General features: G+C 30.6%; 1 protein-coding gene across 1 annotated transcript; it reads left to right on the forward strand.

The window, feature by feature from the left end:
* Window positions 1-451: 451 nt before the first annotated feature.
* Window positions 452-22,465, forward strand: LOC114729288 (probable LRR receptor-like serine/threonine-protein kinase At3g47570). Its single transcript, XM_028916270.1, has 5 exons — window positions 452-1,159; window positions 4,640-5,005; window positions 9,685-9,756; window positions 20,036-21,787; window positions 21,964-22,465. The coding sequence occupies exons 1-5, from the start codon at window positions 463-465 to the stop codon at window positions 22,320-22,322; spliced, it is 3,246 nt and encodes a 1,081-aa protein (XP_028772103.1). The 5' UTR covers window positions 452-462; the 3' UTR covers window positions 22,323-22,465.
* Window positions 22,466-22,757: the final 292 nt, after the last annotated feature.

Here is a 22,757-nt window from a genome sequence, read left to right on the forward strand (position 1 = left end):
ATAAATTGATTAATTGAATTAACCACATGTAATGGGAAAGAGGAATAATACAAAACACAAATTTCTTTCATCAATTTAGATTTCATGCATGGTGGTTAATTTGAATAAAAGAATAACTGTCTCACCCAAAAATTAAAAACAATAGAAAAGAAAATGCAAAAATATTGAAGGAACAATGTATCCACGTACGCAAGCGTCTTTTCAATAATAAAAGTGCGGTCCCAGAAATGAAATTGTTCAACACGCAATGAAATTAAAGGGCAAAGCTTCTCCTTATTTCATAGCCTGCCACACGCGACCACAAGCAAAATAATTAATTTTTAGTTGAATTTCTTCCAACCTTATCACGAAAGATGTCCTTTTCCAACTACGCAATTTGTTTGATTTGGAATCAAAGAAGTATAAAACGTCGTGTATGTTAATTCCTGGATGCAGAATACTTGAGATTTTGATAAGTCTGATATGTTACACATAATGGGAAGACCTTCTTCCTTTGTTTTCCTCTTCTTACTCCATTCCTTCATGGCCTCCTTAGTTTGGAGTGATACAAATATCACTAGTGACAAATCTGCACTTCTTGCCTTTAAATCCTTTATCACTTCAGATCCACACAATTTCTTAGCTAATTGGTCTGTCTCTTTTTCTCCATGCAGCTGGATTGGTATCACATGCAATACTCGTCATGGAAGAGTCCACTCCTTGAATCTTGATGGCATGGATCTTAAGGGTACCATATCTCCACAACTAGGAAATCTCTCATTCCTTGTTGAACTTGACCTCAGTGACAACGATTTTCATGATCAAATACCAAATGAGCTAGTTAAATTGCGTAGGTTGGAACTACTCAATTTGAGCTGCAATGACTTTCATGGGCAAGTTCCAATAGGGATAGGAGGTTTATCTTCACTTGAGAAACTAAATCTTCGAAATAATAGTCTTAATGGAATTATTCCACCATCTCTATTCAATCTGACAATGTTAGAGACATTGGATTGGAATTTTAATTCCATTGAGGGGACCATTCTGCTTGAGGTGGGAAGACTTGAGAAATTGACCATTTTACGTCTTGCGGGTAACAAGCTTTCAGGAAACATTCCCCGAACAATTTCCAACTTGTCTTCACTTGAGTTATTGAGTTTGTCTTATAACACTTTGTCAGGTATGTCTTTGATTATTTCTAATATTTATATTTGTTTTTGTTTTAAGGTAGCGTATTTGGTTAGCATAATCTTATGCTAGTTCTCTTGATTGTTTTTAATTTTTAATTTTTTTGGTTATTTTTATGAATTTTTTTAATTTTGGCAACATTTTTCTATTATATTTTAAAGGGAAAAAACCATTCATCATCAAAATCATGGAACGGTTTATACAGTCACACCACGGGTGTAATAACATATCTAATAATGGGCTTGTCATAAGTTTCTGAAAATATGTGCTTATTATTCTGTCATTAAAAATTTTTAAAGGGTTTTTTCAAGTTGAGTAAACCTTAGAACAAAATATTTGGAACATTTAATTTTGAATGGGATAATCTAATTTTTATTTTTATTTATTATTTATTAATAATTATTGTTGTTTAAAAAAAATTTTAGAGTTAACAGAAATAATTTTTCTGGGAGTCTCCCAAAAAACGGGTTTTAATAGGAATGATGAAAAGGAAGGACCGATTGGATTTCAATATATTTCTTAATGTCAATGACCATGAGTCCATCCAATGGATTTAATGAATGGCTATTGGCCCAGATGAAGAAAGAGGGTTATACTTTTAAATAATAATTGTAGTTGTGGTTTATCATTTAGAATATATTTTTGTTATTTTTCAAAAAATGTGCACCTCTTACTGTATTTTAATATATATATATATATATATATTGTCTCATGTACATAATAACTTGTCACACGTAAAAAAAAAAAGGCATTGTTATTGAGATCGGAAATCTTTCTCAACTAAAATTATTGTATCTCATCTTTACGAAAAGTAAAAATACAGTATATATGGGAATCAGCTTAGTGATTTAATTACGTGGTTGCATTAAATTATATTCCAATATTTCATAAGATATTTCTGAATAATGATTTTGCTAAATTGCTTTTAAAGACATGGAATATGATGCTTTCTTTCAATCACAAAGTGAATATGAATAAAATTAAAATGGTATACTTTTCAGAATCTATGAGTACCATGTGTGCTGATGCATCTAATACTGTGCTTTTTTTTTTTAACTCTTTGGAATAGAAATAAATTTGAACTCTGATTTGCTTCTCATCCTTTGTTCATATTATAAGTTTCACACATGTAAATGTGAGGTCATAAGTTGCTTAAAAGTCTCTAAAAAATATTGGATCTAAAAAACATGGAAAATAACGTGACAAGGATGATGACAAATTTTCTTAAATCTCCCATCACTTTGGATCCATATAATTTCTTAGCTTATTTGTCTTTACCAGTTTGTTAGATATGTTTTAGAGGAATCCGGGCTTGTCTCGATTGTTTTTTATTTTTTAAATATTTTTGTGCATTTCTTTTTGTTTTCCAGCATTTTTCTCTTCTGTTTTAAATAAAAAAATTGTCAACCAATTTTTAAAATGGATAGTGAAGTCATAAACCATGGGCAAAAGAATATTGTTATAAACTTACAATGTCAGTCCAAACGGATCTAAAAGCTCATAATCAGTCTTCGAAAATAAATGTTTATTATTTCGTTATTAAAAATTTTCTGAAGTTTTTTTTTTTCCAAAAATGAGTAAGCCTTGCAAAAAGCATATTCAGAACATTTAATTTTTATTTAAACTATCTAAATTGTGTATCAATTTTATTTTTAAAAAATTGTGTAGTTAACAAAAATGTTTTTTCTAGGAGTCTCATGATGGAAAGCATGGGCCAATTGAATTTCAATGTGTGTCTTAGTTTGTTTCTGTAATTAGTTAATCGAAGAAACCCATAATCTTATCAGAATTCATGTGTAATGGGCCTGGTGGAATAACCCAATATAGTCATCGATATTTTTTTTCAATAAATCACGAATCAGAACGGAAGATTTGTTTCTCTGGAATAGAAATAAATTTGAACTGAGATTTTGTTCTCCGTCATTTAGTTCACGTCATAAGTTTCACACACATGTAAAGGTGAGGTCATAACTTGCTTAAAATTAAAATCTTCAAAATCGGTAAAATATCGAATCATTAAACAAGAAGCCCCATAAAAAATAACCTGACAAGGATGACAAAAAGGGTTAGCTGGGATTTCAATGTTTTTTCTAGCTTCTAATTTTTCATTTTCCTCTATACTTTCTTTTTAATTGCAAATTTTTTAATTTTTTCTTTTCTAATGTGGAGACAATCCATTCGAATTTATCAGAGCGAGTCTCACATTGATCCAAGAAAAAAACAACATACTGAAAAATAATTTATATTTATATATCATTCAAGGATGGCGGCTCTTTTAAAATGATTAAGATGATGACTCAATGCTTTGAAAATGATTTTAGATAAATAATCTTAGCAGTATTAACAAATTAGCTCAACCTCCATACTTAGGGTCACAGCACGATATTAAAACTTTCATTGATGATATCTTATCTCTTTATGGGGTCTTTAGTAATTAGCTGTTTATACATATTTAGGGATATTTTTAAAACCAACTATTTTTTTTTAATAATTCTGCAAAGCGAAACATGGAAAAAAAAATCTAGCATTTGTTTTTCTCTTGTTAATTGGGTAGAGACGAATATTATTCTACTGATAAATCTGTACTTTTTACTCTTAAATCTTCTATCACTTTGGATCCATATAATTCCTTAGCTCATCTGTCTTTTAACAGCTTGTTAGGTATTTTTAGAGAAATTTTGGCTTGTCTCAATTGTTTTTTTTTTAATTTTTTAATATTTTTATGCATTTCTTCTTATTTTTTTCAGAATTTTTCTATTCTTTTTTAATTAAAAATTCATCATCCAATTTTTAAAAGGGTTGGGGAAAAGAATATTAGTCCAAAAGGATCTAAAGGTTCCTCATCAATATTTGAAAATAAATGTAGTCATTAAAAAGTTTCTGAAGGATTTATTTTTTCAAAATAGGTTTGCCTTAGAAGAAACATACTTGGAACATTTAATTTTGTTTTGGATAATCTAAATGAATAATTTTATTTTTTAAAAAATTTTGTAGTTTGAAAGAACTATTTTGCTGGGAGTCTCATGATGAAAAACGAAGGTCAATGGGATTTCCATGTGTCCCTTAGTTTGTTTTCTTAACCTTTATTGGAGGAACTCAATATGAATTAATGAATCCACAAAATCCGAAAAGACAACAAAATGAAGGGAAGTAGAAAACATAGAGTAATGGGCCTTGTGAAACAGCCCATTATGTTTTCTGACATTAAGCTGTCCAAATTTCTCAACAAATCACATGTCCAAATTATTTGGTCTATGGTCAATAGCCCAGCCAAATGAAAAGTGTTATTCCTTTTTATAAATAATAATTGTAGTTGTGTTTTATCATTTAGAATCAATTTGTGTTATTTCTCAGAAACGTGCAAGTCTTACCATATGTGTTTTGAAAAATACAAATTTGTCTTATGTGCATAATAACTTATTAAAAATCGTTACTGACATTATTCTTTTTGTTTCCCCTCTAATATTTGAAGGGGGCATCCCAAGTGAGATTGGGGATCTTTCACAATTGAAGACATTGTATCTTGGAAATAATCAACTTGCTGGTTCAATACCATCTTCATTATTCAACAATTCAGTGCTGCAAGACTTTGAACTTGCAATAAATAATTTATCTGGCAGTCTCCCAATAAATGTGTGTGTTGGGCTTCCAAAGCTACAAATATTTTATGTGAATGGAAATGACTTGTCTGGCCAAATACCCTCCACTTGGCATCAATGCATAGAATTATTAGAGTTACAATTGTATGATAACAAATTCAACAGAGGAAACATACCAATTGACATTGGAAATCTGACCAAACTTCAGTGGCTATCTCTTTCCAACAGCAACTTGCAAGGTAAGAGTTTTCATTATTATATGATTGTCTTAAATTTTGATAAGTCATGAATTTGCGTTACAAATTTAATGAATAATACTTTTATTAGATTACTTCTAAAGACATGGAACTTGATTCTTTCTCTTCATCCCAAAATGAAATACTGCATCATTGAAAAATAAACTAATAAGCATTTGCACCAATCACATTCCTTCTGTTCTTATTTTTCACTTTCTCCTGCGTTTTCTTATCTGTGTCGATAACATATGTTCTTATGACATGTAAATGGAATATATCTTCAATAAAATTAGAAAAATATTATCTACTAATACTATAGAATGATAAAACATTATAAATAGTATAAAAGCTGAATCTTATATGTAATCTTATATATAATATGCTTGTTCTATAATGCTTGCAAAATGTTTTAGCTGAAATTGCTTTAAGAGTGATGAAGATTCTAGTATACATGATATGTTTTACACAATCCATTTTTCTTAACTAATTGACATCAGGAAAAGTTATGTCGTTGCACACAGGGTTTAAAAAACTTAAATGCAAAATATAAATAATTTGCTTCTTCATTTAAAATTGGTGAAATTAATTCCGTTATCTGCCTCTAGCATTTCTTCTTTACAAGAAATTTTAATTTCGAATTATTTGATATTAGAAAAGTCCCTTTTAAATTGCTTTCCAATAAAAACTAAATTATTTCCTAATAATTTTAAAGCCTCTAATTAACACAACTCCATGCATATCCATAATGAGGTTTAAATATAAATAATAATTTACAATCCCAACATATTAAAAGATCAAATTATGAATTGATAGTAGCCTATTATTTTGGTTTTGGTTGAAGATAGTAGCCTATTATTTTTAAGGCAAGTTCTCGACTTGTTATATTTGAGTATTACTTGAGGTTCTTTGGTTATATTTAAGGCAAGTTCTCAACTTGTTTTTAGACATGCCAGAGTTAGTAATATATGAAAATTTTTCTATGGTGGGACAAGTTTAATACTAAAAACAGAAAAGGTTGCAGTTGTGTTTTTTCTTATTTATTAGTAGTACAATAAACATTTATTTAAATAAAATAAGTATAAAATATCAATTGTGAATAATTATAAAGAATTCAATTTAAAAAATTTAAACGCAATAATAATTCAATAAACACAAGTTCAACCGTAGTTGAGAAAAAAAGCTCATAAAAAAGAGAGCATATAAGATGTTTTAAATAGTCTGATAAATAATTAAACTGTTTTATTGTAAGTCATTTATATTGAAGTGGAAGCATTCAGTACATTCAATTCTTTATAAAATTAAATAAAGCTTTTCACAAAAAAAAAATTCCACTAATAGTTTCTTAATAATTTTTTTAATTTGAAATTTAAAAGAAGTATGAAAAATCAACATGAGGGAGAAAGTAGGTGGGATTGCACCAAAAAAAATGCGGACTCTCACACGCAAAAAAAAAAAAAAAAACCTTCATGCAGAGATAAATTGCTGAAAAGTATTCTAATGTCTTATCCGTACATGATTAGTTGACAATGCATAAAAATTATAGTTAAACTTAATGCACTAATTTGCAATATTAAAAGGAAAGAAATTTGATGGTTAGAGGAAATTTGCTTTTCCCTTTTAATATTTATGAATTTTCTTTTTTATTTAATGTATATTATATGCAAACAATATTACAATGCCAAAATAAAGAAAAGGTAAGGTCATGGACTGATGGGACCACTTGATATCTAAAGCATCATTTATATACTCTGATCAATAAAATGGCTCCAGGAATCATTTCGTCGTTACAACAATTTGCAAGGTTATAGTTTTAATTATATGATTTGTCTTAGACCGTGTTGTGTGTTTTTGTTTTTTTGTTTTTGATCTCTCAAATGAAAAATAATTTTAAAATGAGATTCTACTTTTCAATTTTTTTCATTCATAACAGAAATCTTTGGAAAGAGAAATAAAATATAATTTGGATCATTAAAAAAAAAATTGGGGAAGCCCTGTAAGAACTGGTCTGGAAAAACTTTGTGGACTATCAATATATGCTATGGTGTAATAATCTTTAGGGGTACCTCCCAATTTTTACCCAGCAAAAATGTCTTTAAAAAGAAAAATAAAATTTAATTTTGGATCAGTAGAATAAGTATGTGTTCGCTATCAACATAATGTTTGTTTTTATTTGACGAAAAGAATTGTACTTGAAAAGATTTCCTAATACTTCCAATTCTCTCGTCAACATACACATAACTCGTATCTTATCCACTTTTAAATTGAAACAGGTGAAATTATATCCTTAATTTTATGCTTTATCTTCAAAATGTGTGACTAAAGGTATTTAAATTCCTTAAAGAAAAACTAAAATTTCTGCCCTTTTTTTGCCTATGATGAATTCATCCTCAGATTTTAAAGTTAGAGCCTTTTTAAAGACTTTGGATGTTCATTTTACAGTTAGATAAGATTAATTTCATAGTCTCTGATGTGCAGCAATTGGCCATTAATATTGAAAGAGTCCCCTTTAAACTACGGTCCAACAAAAATTAAATTATTGTATATTAATTTTAAGCATCTAATTATCAAAATTCCATGTATTATCTACATGCTTGTGTGCGTCTGACTTTATTAGGAACATGCTTGCAATACTACCAAGTAATGAACAAATATTTTGTATTTTATTTATAGGTGAAATTCCTTCATTTCCTTGGAACATGCCTTCTTTGAGACATGTTGACCTTAGCGATAACTATTTAGAGGGAAGCATTCCACAATCAATAAGTAACTGCACATCTTTGAAAGAATTATATTTGGATGGGAACTCATTTACAGGTATGTACTTATTTATTTGTGTTTTTTTTCTTTTTAATATTTTTCTCTCAAATGAGATTTTGTTTTTCTCTAAAATCCCAATCATGGACGTCTGCAATTTGCAACAGAGAAAAATGAAATCCTCACATATGCTATTGATGACAAACTCCAAACCACCAATACTTTTTTATCAAGATTTTTTTCTGTCTTTTAATTACTTTAATTTTATTTTTTTCTTGTATTAATATTTAAATAATATTAAAATACAGATAAGTTTGGAGTTGGTTTTACTTATTTATTATATATATATAAATTGTAACAGTTCAACATTGTTTAATTGAAATTAAAATTATAATATTTTAAAAATTTTGTAGATATGTATAGAAGATCAAATACAAATTATACAATAAATGAAACTCATAAAATGCTTGTTCATCCAAATTTAAATGCAACATACATACCTATTATATGCCAGTACCTTTTTTAGATTTTATCTGTTTCCTAAAAACTTTAATTTTATATTTTTTCCCTCTCTATTGTAGAGTACATTTTTTTATCTGTTATGCTTCTTTTTCAATTTCTTATTTTTCAAATTCATTAATTTCAAATTAAACACTTATTCAATAATTACAGTATAAAAACTTTTATTTTTCAAAAGCAATACTAGTCCTTTCAGATATTTCACCAAATTTCATATTACAATATGGGATCAGATATTTATTTACTATTTTTTAAATTAAGGGTCCTAAATCACAATTTTATATATTGGAAGTTTTTATTTATTATTTTTCCTTAATACAATCCCAAAATAACGGAAAGATAGGATCATGACCTCATCAACTGAGCTGATGGGCCCACTTCAAAAACAGAATTTCTCAAGTACTCAGCGTTTATGTGCCCACTTGCCACATGTAATTTTTTATTTTTCAAATTTATTAATTTCAAATTAAATGATTCTTACCAACAAAAAATTAAATAATTTTGATATTTTTTATTTAAAATTTTTTAAAAGAGTTGAAATTAATGTAAAGAATAATTTTTCTTTTGTATTTTACTCTTCCGAATTGAAATGAGTATTACTTGAAATTCTTTTGTTATATTTAACGCAAGTTCTCGACTTATTTGTAGGATGGGATAAGTTTAATACTAAAAACAGAAAAGTTTGCAGGTGCATTTTTCCTTATTCATTACAATAAAAAAGAAATTTATTTAAATAAAATAATTATAAAATATCAATTGTGAATAATTATAAAGTGGAATTATTCAGTACGTTCAATTGATAATAATTATCTTCAACATAAAACTCTCCACTAATAACTTCTTAATCATTATTTTATTTTAAAATTAAAAGAAGTATGAAAAATCAACATAAGGGAGAAAGCATGGGAGATTACATAAAAAAATGTCGATTCATTAAACAGAGCAAAGTATACTTAATAATTTCTCACTGAAACTGCACAAAACAAGAGATAAATTGCTAAAAGAGTAGTCTAATGCTTTATGCCGTACATGATTAATTAGCAATGCATAAAAGTTATATAATAAACTTAATGTACTCGTTTGCAATATTAAAAGGTAAGAAATTTGATGGTTAGAGGAAATTTGCCTTTTTCCTTTTTAATATTTATGCATGGATTAATCAGTATAACACACATGTTCAAGTTTTAGAAATTAGTACGTAAGACCGTGAAGTTTCTTTATTATTTGTGTATATTATATGCAAACAATATTACAATGCCAAAATAAAGAAAAGGTAAGATCATGGACTGATGGGACCACTTGCTATATTTAAAATGTGAAAAAACAATTTTTTTTAAATTTTAGTCTTAATCTACCACGTCATTTGTATATTTTGATCAATAAAATGGCTTCATATATACTTTGTCCAGGAATCATTCCAAGTGAGATTGGAAATTTGACAAACCTCCAATTCCTTGGTCTTGGCGAGAACATTTTGCAAGGTAAGAATGTTAGTTATATGATTGTCTTAGATTGTGTGTGTGTTTTTGTTTTTTGTTTTGTTTTTGTTTTCATCGTTGGAATGAAAAATAATTTTAAAATAAGATTTTGCTTTTCATTTCTTTCATTCATGTTAAAGAATCATGAGAAGCTTACTAAAGATTTTGTATTCATAATAGAAATCCTTGAAAAGAGAAATAAAATATAATGTTAGATCATTAAAAAAAATTAGAGAAGCCCTATAAAAACCGGTCTGAAAAACTTTGTGGACTATCAGTATGTGATGTGGTATAGTAATCTTCAGGGATACCTCCCAATTTTTACCCCAGCAAAAATGTCTTTAAAAAGAGAAATAAAATTTAATTTTGGATCAGTAGAATAAGTATGTGTTGGCTATCAATATATTGTTTGTTTTTGTTTGATGATAGGACTTGTACTTGAAAAGATTTCATAATATTTCTAATTCTCTTGTCAACATTTACATAACTCGCATCTCATCCGCTTTTATATTAAAGCGGGTAAATATCCATCTTTAATATTATGTTTTATTTCCAAAATATGTAACTAAAAGTATTTAAATTCCTTAAAGAAAAACTAAAATTTCAGCCCCTTTTTATTGCCTATGATGAATTCATCCTCAGATCTTAAAGTTAGAGCCTTTTTAAGTACGTTAATAACTATAATACAGAATATAAATAATTTGGATGTTCATTTTAGATTAGGTGAGATTAATTCCATAGTCTCTACTTTTCAGCAATTCTTCTTTGAAAGAAATTTAACATCCAATTGGTCATTAATATTGGAAGAGTCCCTTTAAACTATGGTCCAACAAAAAATAAATTATTTTCTATTAATTTTAAGCATCTAATTACCAAAATTCCATGTATTATTTATATGCTTGTGTACGGACGGATTTATTAGGAACATGCTTGCCATACTACGAAGTAATTAACAAATATTTTGTATTTATTTATAGGCGAAATTCCTTCATTTCTTTGGAGATGCTGTCATTAAAAGAGATTAGCCTTGCTGACAATCATTTAAAGGGTAATTTGTCTGAAGAAATGTGTCATCAACTCCCTTTACTTGAATCTTCAGTGTTGTTAATAATCAATTAAGGGGAAGCATTCCACAATCAATAAGCAACTGCACATCTTTGAAAGAATTATATTTGGATATTAACTCATTTACAGGTACGCACTTACTTGAGTGTTTTCTTTCTTTTTAATATGTTTATGTAAAATGAGATTTTGTTTTTCTCAAAATCGCAATCATGAACAATGGATGTCTTGAAATTTGTAACAAAGAAAAGCAAAATCCTCACATATACGATTTGATGACAAAACTCCGAACCATACAATACTTTTTTATCAAGATTTTTTCTGTCTCTTAATTACTTTAATTTTATTTTTTCTCATCTTAATATTTAAATAATATTAAAATACAGATGAGTTTGGAATTGTTTTTACTTATTTATTATGTATATATAAATTGCAACAATTCAACATTTTTTAATTGAAATTAAAATTATGATATTTTAAAAAATTACAACGTAGTAATTAAAAAATGTACAATAAACAAAAATTATTTAGATACGTATAAAAGATCAATTACAAATTATACAATAAATGCAACTCATAAAATGCTTGTCCAACCAAATTTAAATGCAACATACATACCTATTATATGCCAGTCCTTTTTTCTAGGTTTTATGTGTTTCCTAACAACTTTAATTTTATATTTTTTCCCATAGAGTACATTTTTCCATCTGTTATGCTTCTTTTTCAATTTTTTATTTTTCAAATTCATTCATTTCAAATTAAATACTTATTCAATAATTAACAGTACAAAAAATTTTATTTTTTCAAAAGAAATATTAGTCATTTCACCTCAAGTGTAATTTATGATTTTCTTAATTTTTTTCATTTCTAAATTTTACAAAGACTTGAACAAATTAAAAAAAAAATTTCTTGGTACATTTTACTCTTTTGGTTGAAATGAGTATTACTTGAAATTCTTTTTAATATATTTAACGTAAGTTGTAGAATTTTTCGTAAACATACCATTTTTAATAATATTTGATAATTTATGTATAATATTTGATAATTTCTTCTTTTCTATACACACGCAAACACATGGTAACAACTCTATCATTTAATTAAAATTAAAATTATATTGACATTTTTCTAAAAGAATCACAGCATATGAATTAAAAATTTGAAATAAGCAAAAGATTTTTTTTAAAATAGATATAAAAATCAATTACAAATTATAATATAGAGATCAAATAAAAATTTAAATATAACTCAAACTGATGAAGAATAATATGAGATATTTTAATTGTTCAACAAATAGAAGAACTGGTCTGCATGTTGTGAAATTAAACAAAGCTTTTCAAGCTAAAGTTTTTCACATGTTAACTTCCTGGAGGGATAAACTGCTGAATAAGTAGTTTAATGCTATAGGCAACACATGATTTATTGGCAATGCGCAAATAACTAATAGCCGAAGCCAAAGCAAACACTCAAGAAAATCCTAGCATACAACCCAACATACCAGTAGAACAACAAAACAACACTTAACAAAGAACAACAAGCAACAAGTAGTTAGACAATACCAGATAAAAAGTCACAATTAGAAAGCTCAAGATCATGCTGCAGAATATGAAATAGAAAGGGTGGTTCAGAAAACCATCCTTGTGGTACCATTCCTTTCAAAACCTCTGCTGCTAAATAATCAGTAGGTCTACCGCCCTTGTGAGAAACCAAAGACAGAGACCAATTATGCACACTCAATGAGATTTTAAAGGAATTATATTTGAATATTAACTCGTTTTACTTTTGTATGTCCTTTTTTTCAAAGATTTTATCTATCTCTTAATTACTCTAAGTAGTTAGCCAATACCAGTCCTAGAAAGCTCAAAATCATGCTGCAGAATATGAAGCAAAAAGGGTGGTGGTTCAGAAAACCATCCTTTTGGTACTACTCCTTTTAAAACCTCTGCTGCTAAACAGTCAGCAGCTCTATTGCCCTTGCCAAAACCAAAGACAAAGACAACTTTGAATAGCTGCTTAGCATGACATCTTCACAGCTCAACTCGCATCCCTTGAATTCAGAAGCTCTCAATCTGTGAAACAGCTCTTGACAATCAGTGTCAACTATCACCTTCTTTTCTTCCCACCTCTCACTGCAATTTAAAGCTTCCAGGATTGCCAAGGTTTTGCAATAAGAGCTGAATATGCCTTAACCTTCATTCCCAAACCACCAACAAACACACCATTCTCATCTCTTCCCAACAACCCTATAGAAGCAGCCATATCAAATAACTTGAAAGAAGCATCCAAGTTCAACTTGATTGCTCCATTCTCAGGTGCCCTCCAAATTCTCGCTCTTTCAACACCATTGCCCTCCATCTTATGTCTCCCCCTTTGTTTTTGAGCCCCATCATAATCTCTAACTAGCCTTAACACCCTTGCTACACATCTAATAGCATCCAAAAATATGCCTGCACCCAGCTTTCCAAATTTTCCAGCAGGTGGTAGCAAAAAGAGTGATACTAAAATCATCATGTCCCATCTTTTGATTCATCGATTCCTCCATCCACCTGGCCATATCACACATCCTTGATTTATTGAATCTTAGTGACAAAGGTAACCCAAACCAACATCTCTCAGCCCATAGACGTAAAAATAAAGCATGCTTAATTGATTCCACCTGACATCTACAAATATCAGGTAGGTGTACTAGAGTATTTTCTTCTAAAAAGAGCTTCCTTGATGGCCAAAGCTCCACTCACTACTTTCCACATAAAATGAGCTGCCTCAGGAGGGATCTTCAGCCTCCACAATTGATTCCACAGCTGTTTAGATACCTCCTGGATCTCTCAATCTTCCACCGTCTTCTCTGCCTAAAGTTAGCTACCCTATACCCCAACTTCAGAGAATAATTACCATCTCTACTTATCATCCAAAGACACTTATCTGCCAAATTTGATCCAGCAGTATTAAAAGAGTTAATGAGAGCTTTATCTTCATCACTGAATCAATCTTTCATTGCTTCAAAGCACCAAGAATTATTCCTGATTAAGCTCTTCACAGTCAAACTCTCTTTTTCTTCATCCAAATCTCTGGAAGCCAATGCATACCCATTAGCATCAGGAATCCAATTGTCAACAAAAACTCTGATCCTCTCTCCAGTCCCTACTCTCCAACAAAGATCTTTTTTTAATTAAATCTCTTCCTTCTAAAATGTTAGACAACCTGAAGAGTATCTCTAACCTTGCTTTGCTTGCGAAAAGTCACTATCCGAAAAATACAAACCCTTTAAAATCCTACACCATAAAGCATCTGTATTTTGAACCAACCTCCATGTAGTATTAGCAAGGAGAGCTTTGTTAAACAACTCTAGATTCCTAAAACCCATTCCACCTTCACTTTTTGAAAGGCTTAGCGAACTCCAAGATTTCTAGTGTATTCTACCTTCTTGTTCCCTCTGACCCTACCAGAACCTTGCCATCATGCTATCCAATTCAACACAAACCTTCTTTGAAAATCTGAAACAGGAGATAGGAAACACAGGTACTGTGCTTGCTACTACCTTAATCATCACTTCCCTCCCAGAAAACATCAACAACTTTTGTTTCTGTCTCTGTAATTTCAAACTAAACTTGTTTTTAACAAACAAAAGAGCCTCTGACTTTGACTTTCCCACATCATTGGCATTCCCAGATATTTACTAGGACTATCACTAGTTGCTTTAAAGATCCAAACCTCATATACTTTCCTCTTAAAATCCTCGCTTGTGTTCTTTGAGAAAAACAAACAGGACTTATCAAAATTGATTGCTAGTCCTGAAGCCTTACAATAGCAATCTAATATGCCTTTCAACATTTTACAATTCTGCTTTCTTGCATTCACAAAAAATAAAGCATCACCATCAAAAAAAGTAGTGAGACACCATTGGACACTTTCTTGTGAAGAAAAATCCGTTAGTCACCTTAAGTCCACTTCAAAATAAACCGATTAATGTAATATAGTTCAAAATCTGGGTCGTATTCACTTTAGGGAGCCTTTAGAGAAATTCCTAAGTAGCTAAGTATGCAAAACTATAAAAATTGACTTGGAAAAGGATTGTTTTTTATTTTTTAACCAAGTATTTGGCAAAAATTAAAATGCAAAAAGAGTAAAATATTTTTGGGTTTTTAGTTTCTAAAAATGGTAGGAGTGAAATGAAATATGAAAACTAACAAGCGATGACAATGAAATGGCAATCCTCTAGCACAATAGTTTAGACAATCATTACTTCAATTAATTTGGGAGTTAGCTAGCTTCAAAAGACTCCAAGAGCCACCCTTTAGACTTGAGTTAATGAGAATAATCAATACCAAGCCACCTTGAGTATTAAATTTCCAAGATTAAACTGATTAAGCAAAACTAGCAAGAGAGAATCAAAGACAGCAATTAGTACTTTTGATCCAATAACCACGCGACCTTGAATTATCACGACATATTCACAATAATTTCAATGAATAAACTTATTCCAGCTCTTAAATTTCAGAATTCAAACCTCACAGTCCCAAGCATTAATCCATCGATACCATACACGCACACATACACAAGCATGCGATTATTTTATGCCATTCTTATCTAAACACAAAATCGGTCATCTAAATTCAAGAACCCCTTTTTATGATAGTCAATATAATAGAGAAGAAACAAGAGATTCTCGGTCTCGGCAATCAAAAGTCAGAACAGAACAAACGCATGCACACCACAAAATTCCTACTTAAGCTTTATTCTACTCCTATAAAGCATCTCTTAAATCTGTCGATGTTTCCCCCTTCCCCTCAACAACAACTTACGGTCACTGTAACTCTCCAAGTAGTATTCTAACGCTGAGAAAGAGGGTAGGAGGAGCATTAGAAGGTTTACCTTGGTTGGATCCTAGCTTATATGCGTCGAATCTTCCTCTTTCCCTTTCTTTCTTCCTCCTTGTCTCTTCTGCCACCAAATCGCACCCTCTCTGCCCCTCCCTTTTCATGTTTGTGCGCGAGTGGAGTGAGGGCAAAGTGTGCTCTATATAGAGAAGAAGCAGAGATGTCATGGCAAAGGAAATTTTGGAATTTACCCACGAGTTGGGCTTCTAATTGGAACGTGCCCCACATAACTTTCAACCCATGGGTAATGAGTTAACTATTTCTTTTTCCCTTTTTTATTTGATATTTCCTTATTAAACAACTCTCAAAAATTAATCTGAACACATTATATGAACTTTTCTCCTCATTTAACTTTCTTAACTCATAAAATAGTTGTCCTAAAATTTTTAGGCTAAAAATCAACCTTTAACCATTTTTCTTGAATTGCTCAAGAAAATAACTCTTTAATTTAGGAAATTAGCTTTTAAATTATTTCTAACCTCTTTGGAAAATAAAATCTTCCATAAACTTTTTTATTTCCCAAAATGATCATCTATAACTTTTCCTTAATTATTCTTGTCTATTTTTAATAATTATTCCTTTCTTGATTTTCTTGCCCGAAAATAGGTTTTATGGAATAATTATTTTTCTGAGGCCTTAAATAATTCTTTAAGCCTCCTAAACATCTTAGTAATTGCTAGCTTTGAAATTAGAGATATTACACTCCACATAAAATTCCTCCTCCATTCTGCACGTCTCTTTAATTCTACTAATCTTTTCTTTCTTCATCTTTGTTTCCATTAGGAAGGTTATAGAAGGTCTGTGTTTAAAAAATTTCTTCCTTTAACTTCTCAACTGTCAAGGCTCTTTCCAGACCTTGATAGCTCCGTGCTAGGATTTTCATGGCCCCTTGATGGCTGTTTTAGGCCAACCACCAAGATCTTAAGCACAATTCATCATACTTTGACTCAAAAGCTTCTCCACCGTCTCCGTTTCAATTAAACCAGGGCCTCCTTGACTCCTCCCTCCCCTTCTCCTGCCTCCCTTCTCATTTGGCGTTTAATCAAATTAATACTACCACAACCTCTTTTGTTTTTGATAGTTTGTTTGTTTTTCACATATTCATTAGGATTACTCTCAAAACACAACTTTCTTCTCTTACTCGATTGCAATCCACTTCCTCCACTAATCCTCTCTTCAACTTTACCTTCTTCAAACTAGCAATAACCTCTGACATTGGAGAGGCATCTCCATCAACCACAATTGCTTTCAAAAGATCCCCCCTACTCTTCACTTCCACACTCCGTGCCTTTATATTATTAGAGTTACATTTCAGAACACTGCCAGTTATCTTTGCTTCCTTCAACTTCTCCAAATCAATCCTTCTTTTTGCCAACTCAACTTTTTAACTATTCCCCTTACATTCCTGTGGCCTCTCAGTCACATTTGAATTCATACTGCTCATATTTTCCTTTTCAACTAGTGAGTTCTCCTTTCTTTGTAAAGCTCCTATCACTTCACAATCCTTCTCCCTACGAACTTCTCCAGAACATCCTTCCCTTTCCTCCTGACATCAATTTGAAATTCAGTAATTACAGGAGAATCTCTTCTTGCAAAAGCTTCATCATATTCCTCCCATCCTTCTCTTCAAACTCTAATAGCCTCATCTATATTTTTGGCAGTTTGCACACTCAACCAACTGCCAAATTTCCTCTCGCAGCTCACTCACTCAACACACACAACTTCTAAATTCATGTCCAATTCTACCACATTTGAAACAAAAAATCTGTAAGCATTTATGCCTTGCTTTATTCTGTATAGGATCTTCATCTGGTTTAGACGTCCACATTCTAGTAACCAATGTCTCTTCAGATCTACCAAGACTCTGACTCATAAGAATATACGAATGAATGAGTCATTCTTCCTTGTATCTTCTACCATCACAACATCACCAATCAGCGATATGAGAGTTACAGCATTCTCAATATCCAAAGCTCCCTGTGGTAAGCCATGGAACTGAATCCACAAAGGGCACTTCTCAAATTAACCTCGCTAATTACCATATCCTCTTCCGAAGGCTGAACATTAAGCAAATCACTTTTATCAACCATGGCCTTCCATTCAAAATACGCAGATAATCCGATCGATGTTTGAATTCAAATATGAACACGTGCTTATCAACATCCAGTATCTCTATATCCTCATTCTTGATCAGATTCCAGCCCTTTCTGATCATATGAATCGTTGTGATTCTATTCAAACTCTTCTCAGTCGCCAATTTCCCTACCAATGCACCTCCATTAATCTTCCTTTGCTCTTTTATCGTCCATATCAATTTCACCTCCATCTCACCATCCTTCTGACACAAACCACTCGTGCTTCCTTCCACTATTGCAAAAACTCACACATCCACTAAAAACTCCTTAAGCCTGCACCAGGCCCTCAAAAATTTACGTCACAACAATGCGCCATAACATAGTCATTCTTCGAAACTCCGTCGGAGTGGGTGGTGGAGCAAAATTCCCTCAGAAATACAAGATCAATGATAAACAGCCGTAATTAACTCTCACAGAGGAGAGAGAAAAAGCTCTTACGTGGGACAGGGAATTTTGTCCTTTTTAAACCAAATTTAAACTCAAACTTTTTTGAGCTGAAAATTTAAACTCAAACTAAACAACGAAAACACAAGATGTTTTTAATAGTCAGTCAAGTAATTGAATCTAATAGTTTGAATTTAGTTGGATTTAAAGAGAAACTGTTCCACGGTCAATTATTTGTGAAATTAAGTAAAGCTTTGACAATAAAATTTTTCCATCTAAAGCTTTTACAATAAAATTTTTCCATATAATAAGTTTTGAATAATTATTAAATATGAAATTAGAAAAATACGCAAAATCAACCGAATGGAGAAAGTATGCAACCTGCATATGTGTGCGTGCATGGGTGCGCCCAAAATCACCATGTGCACTTGTTCTCTCTTTTTATTCCAGAGTAAATTCTTTATCTCTTTAACTTCTATTTATATTTTTTATTTTTAAGTTCATTAATTCCAAATTAAATATTTATTGAACAATTACAGTATAAAAATTTTTATTTCTTAAAAAATTATACAAGTCATTTTCACAGTAATTTTAATTATGATTTTCTTAATTTTTCTTATTTCAAAATTTTCACAAAGTTTTAAATAAATAAAAAAAATTATTTCCGTATTTTATGCTTTTGGGTTGAAATGAATATTTCTTGAAATATTTTAATATATTTAATGTAAGTTTGAGAATTATTCTTAAACATACCATTGTTAATAATATTTGACAGTTTTTGTATAATATGGTAAAATTAATGTTAAAGTAAACACAAATTTGGAGCCTGTGTGTGAGCACGTGCACGCATATGCATAACAATCTATCATTTAATTAGAATTAAAATTATATTGATACTTTTTAAAAAAATCACAGCATGAGAATTAAAAATTTTCATTAAAAAATATTTAAATAAGTATAAAAATCAATTAAAATTATAATATAAAAATTAAATAAAAATTTAAATATAACTCAAACTGATGAACAATGATACGAGATATTATTTTCAATTGTTCAACAAGTAAATCTCTTCATTTAAATTCATTTATGTTTAATTGGGCAAAAAATTCGTTTTTGTTTAAAGAAGAATTATTCTACACGTTGTGAAATTAAATAAATATTTTCAAATTAGCTCTGTTGAGTAAAGTATAAACAATTTTTTTTAATTTAACTGCACCAACACAAATTCTTAGGGAGATAAATTAGTGAAAAAGCAGATTAAAATGATATTGTTATAATCATGATATTGTTATGTCTTACTTTTACTTTTTTAATCATTTTCTTGAATAGAATAAATTTAAAAATGTCAAAATATAATATTTAAGTATTCTGTTCCATATGATTTATACTCTGTTCATTGAAAAGCTAAATACCATATATATGAGCCGCACATGTTACGCACACGCACTAGCATGTTCTACTGCTCCCCTCCTGCACCGTAATTAGAGAATACATCCGTTTACTGTTTAATTTTCTTTTGCAAGTTTTTTTGAACTGTTCCTTTTCTATTTCGTAAATTCATTAATGTCCTATCAAATCATTATTGAATTATATGGAAGTCATGATTTCCATCAATTTTTTACGACCAGATTTTGTACATAAAGCACAGGCTAACTCGATAAACCTAATGTGTCAAGCTGGACTCTATATCATTCGAAAGGACCTACTCCTTTTAATATATTCAACATTTCAACATTCACCTATATCATTCAACATATTTTACCATGTTATCCGCAAACACTATTACCTGTTTCGGTTTCTTTTTACAGATCTTTTTTTTTTTGGCAGGTTTTATACCCAAGGACATAGGCTGTCTTGTTAAACTTGAAATCATAGATTTGGGATCAAATTATTTGAGTGGACCTATTCCTTTCAGTATATTCACCATTTCAACATTGAAATACTTAAGCCTTGGCAGTAATTCCCTCTCTAGCCTTCTCCCATCATATTTAGGGATTGGCCTTCCCAACTTGGAGAATTTACTACTGGATGATAATGAGATAATTGGACAAATTCCAAACAGCATATCAAATGCTTCTAAGCTCATTGAGTTAAATTTGTCATTGAATAAATTAAATGGATCTATACCCAATGTCATTGGAAATTTAAAAAACTTGTTCGACTTAGCTTTGGATGGGAATGATTTGACTGGGTTGATTCCAGACAGAGTTAGCAACTTACATAAACTTCAACGTTTAAGTCTCAGCAACAACAGATTGCAGGGTTCCATCATAAATGAACTTTGCCAACTCAAAAGTCTAAGTGAGTTGTATCTTGCCAACAACATGTTTTCGGGAGCATTACCAGGATGTCTCGGGAATACTTCTTTGCGGAAGTTGAATTTTAGCTCCAACAAATTGATGTCTCATATACCTTTTTCTTTCTGGAGTCTCAAAGATATCTTAGTTTTAGACATATCGTCCAATGCATTGAGTGGATCAATATCGCCAGAGTTATCAAACTTTAGAGCAATTATACTGTTGAACTTGTCAAGAAACCAGATTTCAGGAAGCATCCCTACAACTATGGGTGGCTTGCAAACCTTGATAACTCTATCTTTGGCTAACAACAAATTACAAGGGTCTATTCCTCAATCATTTAGTAGCATGATAAGCATAGAGTCCATGGACCTTTCCCATAATTATTTATCTGGTGTGATTCCAAAGTCCTTAGAGTCATTACTCAATCTTAAATACATTAATCTTTCTTACAATTTGTTGGATGGAGAAATTCCAAATGGTGGTCCTTTTCAAAATTTTACTGCTCAATCTTTTATGATGAATAAAAATCTTTGTGGGAAATCCCAACTACAAGTCCAACCATGTAGGAGAGGAAACAAACACAAATCAAACAAAGTGATGGTGGTGATAAAATGCTCAGTGCCTATCATGGTTGTCATTTTGGTCGTTACAAGCATTATCTTTCTAAAGCATAACAGAGACGATGCTGACTATGCAACCAAAAGGGATTTAACCAATTTGGATGCACCAACTAGGATATCCTATTATGAGCTTTTACAGGGAACAAATAGATTTGATGAAAGTAATCTTCTTGGCTCTGGAAGTTTTGGATCAGTATATAAAGCAATTCTTCCAAATGAAAAGATAGTTGCTGTCAAAGTATTTAACATAGACATGGAAGAAGCATTGAGAAGTTTTGATATTGAATGTGCAGCTATGTGCAATTTACGCCACCGTAATCTCATTAAGATCATTAGTTGTTGCTCGAATGATGATTTCAAGTCTCTAATAATGGAATTCATGTCAACTGGAAGCCTTGATAGATGGTTGTACTCTCATAACTACTGTTTAGATATCCTACAAAGGTTGAATATAATGGTTGATGTGGCAACTGCATTAGAGTATCTTCATCATGGTATTTCTACTCCAATTGTTCATTGTGACATAAAACCAAGTAATGTTTTGTTGGATGAAGATATGGTGGCTCATCTTAGTGATTTTGGTATGGCTAAACTATTAGGTGAAGGACAATTGGAAACTCGTACAAAAACATTAGCTACAGTTGGCTATATGGCACCAGGTAATAATTTAATAATAATATCTTAGTTCAATTATGTCTGTTTTTTATTATTCTATGTGAAATTTTATATTATACAATGATTGACATAAATTTTCCATTCCTATATGCAAAAATTTGTATTAGCTATACAAAAGTAAAGTTTAACGAAAAACCATATATTCTCTTTTGACATATAGAGTATGGATCAAAAGGAGTGGTTTCTTTCAAAGGAGATGTGTATAGCTATGGTATCATGCTAATGGAGATATTTACAAGGAAGAAGCCAACTGATGAAATGTTTGAGGAAGATCTTGGTTTGAAAGATTGGGTTAGCAAATCAACACCACATTCAATCATCAATATTCTAGATGTCAATTTGCTACCTAAAGGGAATTCAAATATCAACAATATATTAGCACATATATCATCAATTTTTGAGTTGGCATTAAGTTGTTGCACTGAATTACCTGAAGCACGAATTATGATGACTGATGTTGTCGTCTCATTGAAAAAGATAAGGTCATATTTATGTAAGATGTTAGAGATGCAACACTAGTTAAATAATCTTTATATGGAAGTTTTAGTCATTGTTTCTTTGTAAGATAAATTACATAGTTTATAAGGTTTTATGTTTTCTGTAGGGAGTGAGCAAATGTGAACATTATATTTTGAATGTTTTTGGATTTCAGGGAGTCTAGATTATTGGAATAACAACTTTTTGAAGAAGGGTTCCCTCTTCTTCCATAGAAATGGTTATTGGGCTTCTCTTTTATTTTTATTTTTCATTCATGCAAGCATTCAAAACTTGAGAAATGAAGAAAGCATTAACATCAATTAAACATGGAGATATTAAATGAAGAAAAGATGTTGAAATGAAAATACCGATGGGAATGAGTCTCAATTTGCTGCTCTAATTAGCATCACTTACAGATAGATAGCTTAGGGAGCTTTTGAGGGATGTTTTACCCCCCCCCCCCAAAACAATCTTCTC

The sequence above is a fragment of the Neltuma alba genome, unplaced genomic scaffold (assembly GCF_004799145.2).
Source record: "Neltuma alba isolate B1F8T4 unplaced genomic scaffold, ASM479914v2 tig00012620_pilon, whole genome shotgun sequence".
Taxonomy (NCBI): Eukaryota; Viridiplantae; Streptophyta; class Magnoliopsida; order Fabales; family Fabaceae; genus Neltuma; species Neltuma alba.

Excerpts from the sequence above, each read along its gene's own strand:
- LOC114729288 (XM_028916270.1), top strand. The coding sequence starts at position 463 with ATGTTACACATAATGGGAAGACCTTCTTCCTTTGTTTTCCTCTTCTTA. Across the intron at positions 1,160-4,639 it reads GTCTTATAACACTTTGTCAG|GGGGCATCCCAAGTGAGATT; the intron begins GTATGTCTTTGA and ends TAATATTTGAAG. Across the intron at positions 9,757-20,035 it reads TGGCGAGAACATTTTGCAAG|GTTTTATACCCAAGGACATA; the intron begins GTAAGAATGTTA and ends TTTTTTTGGCAG.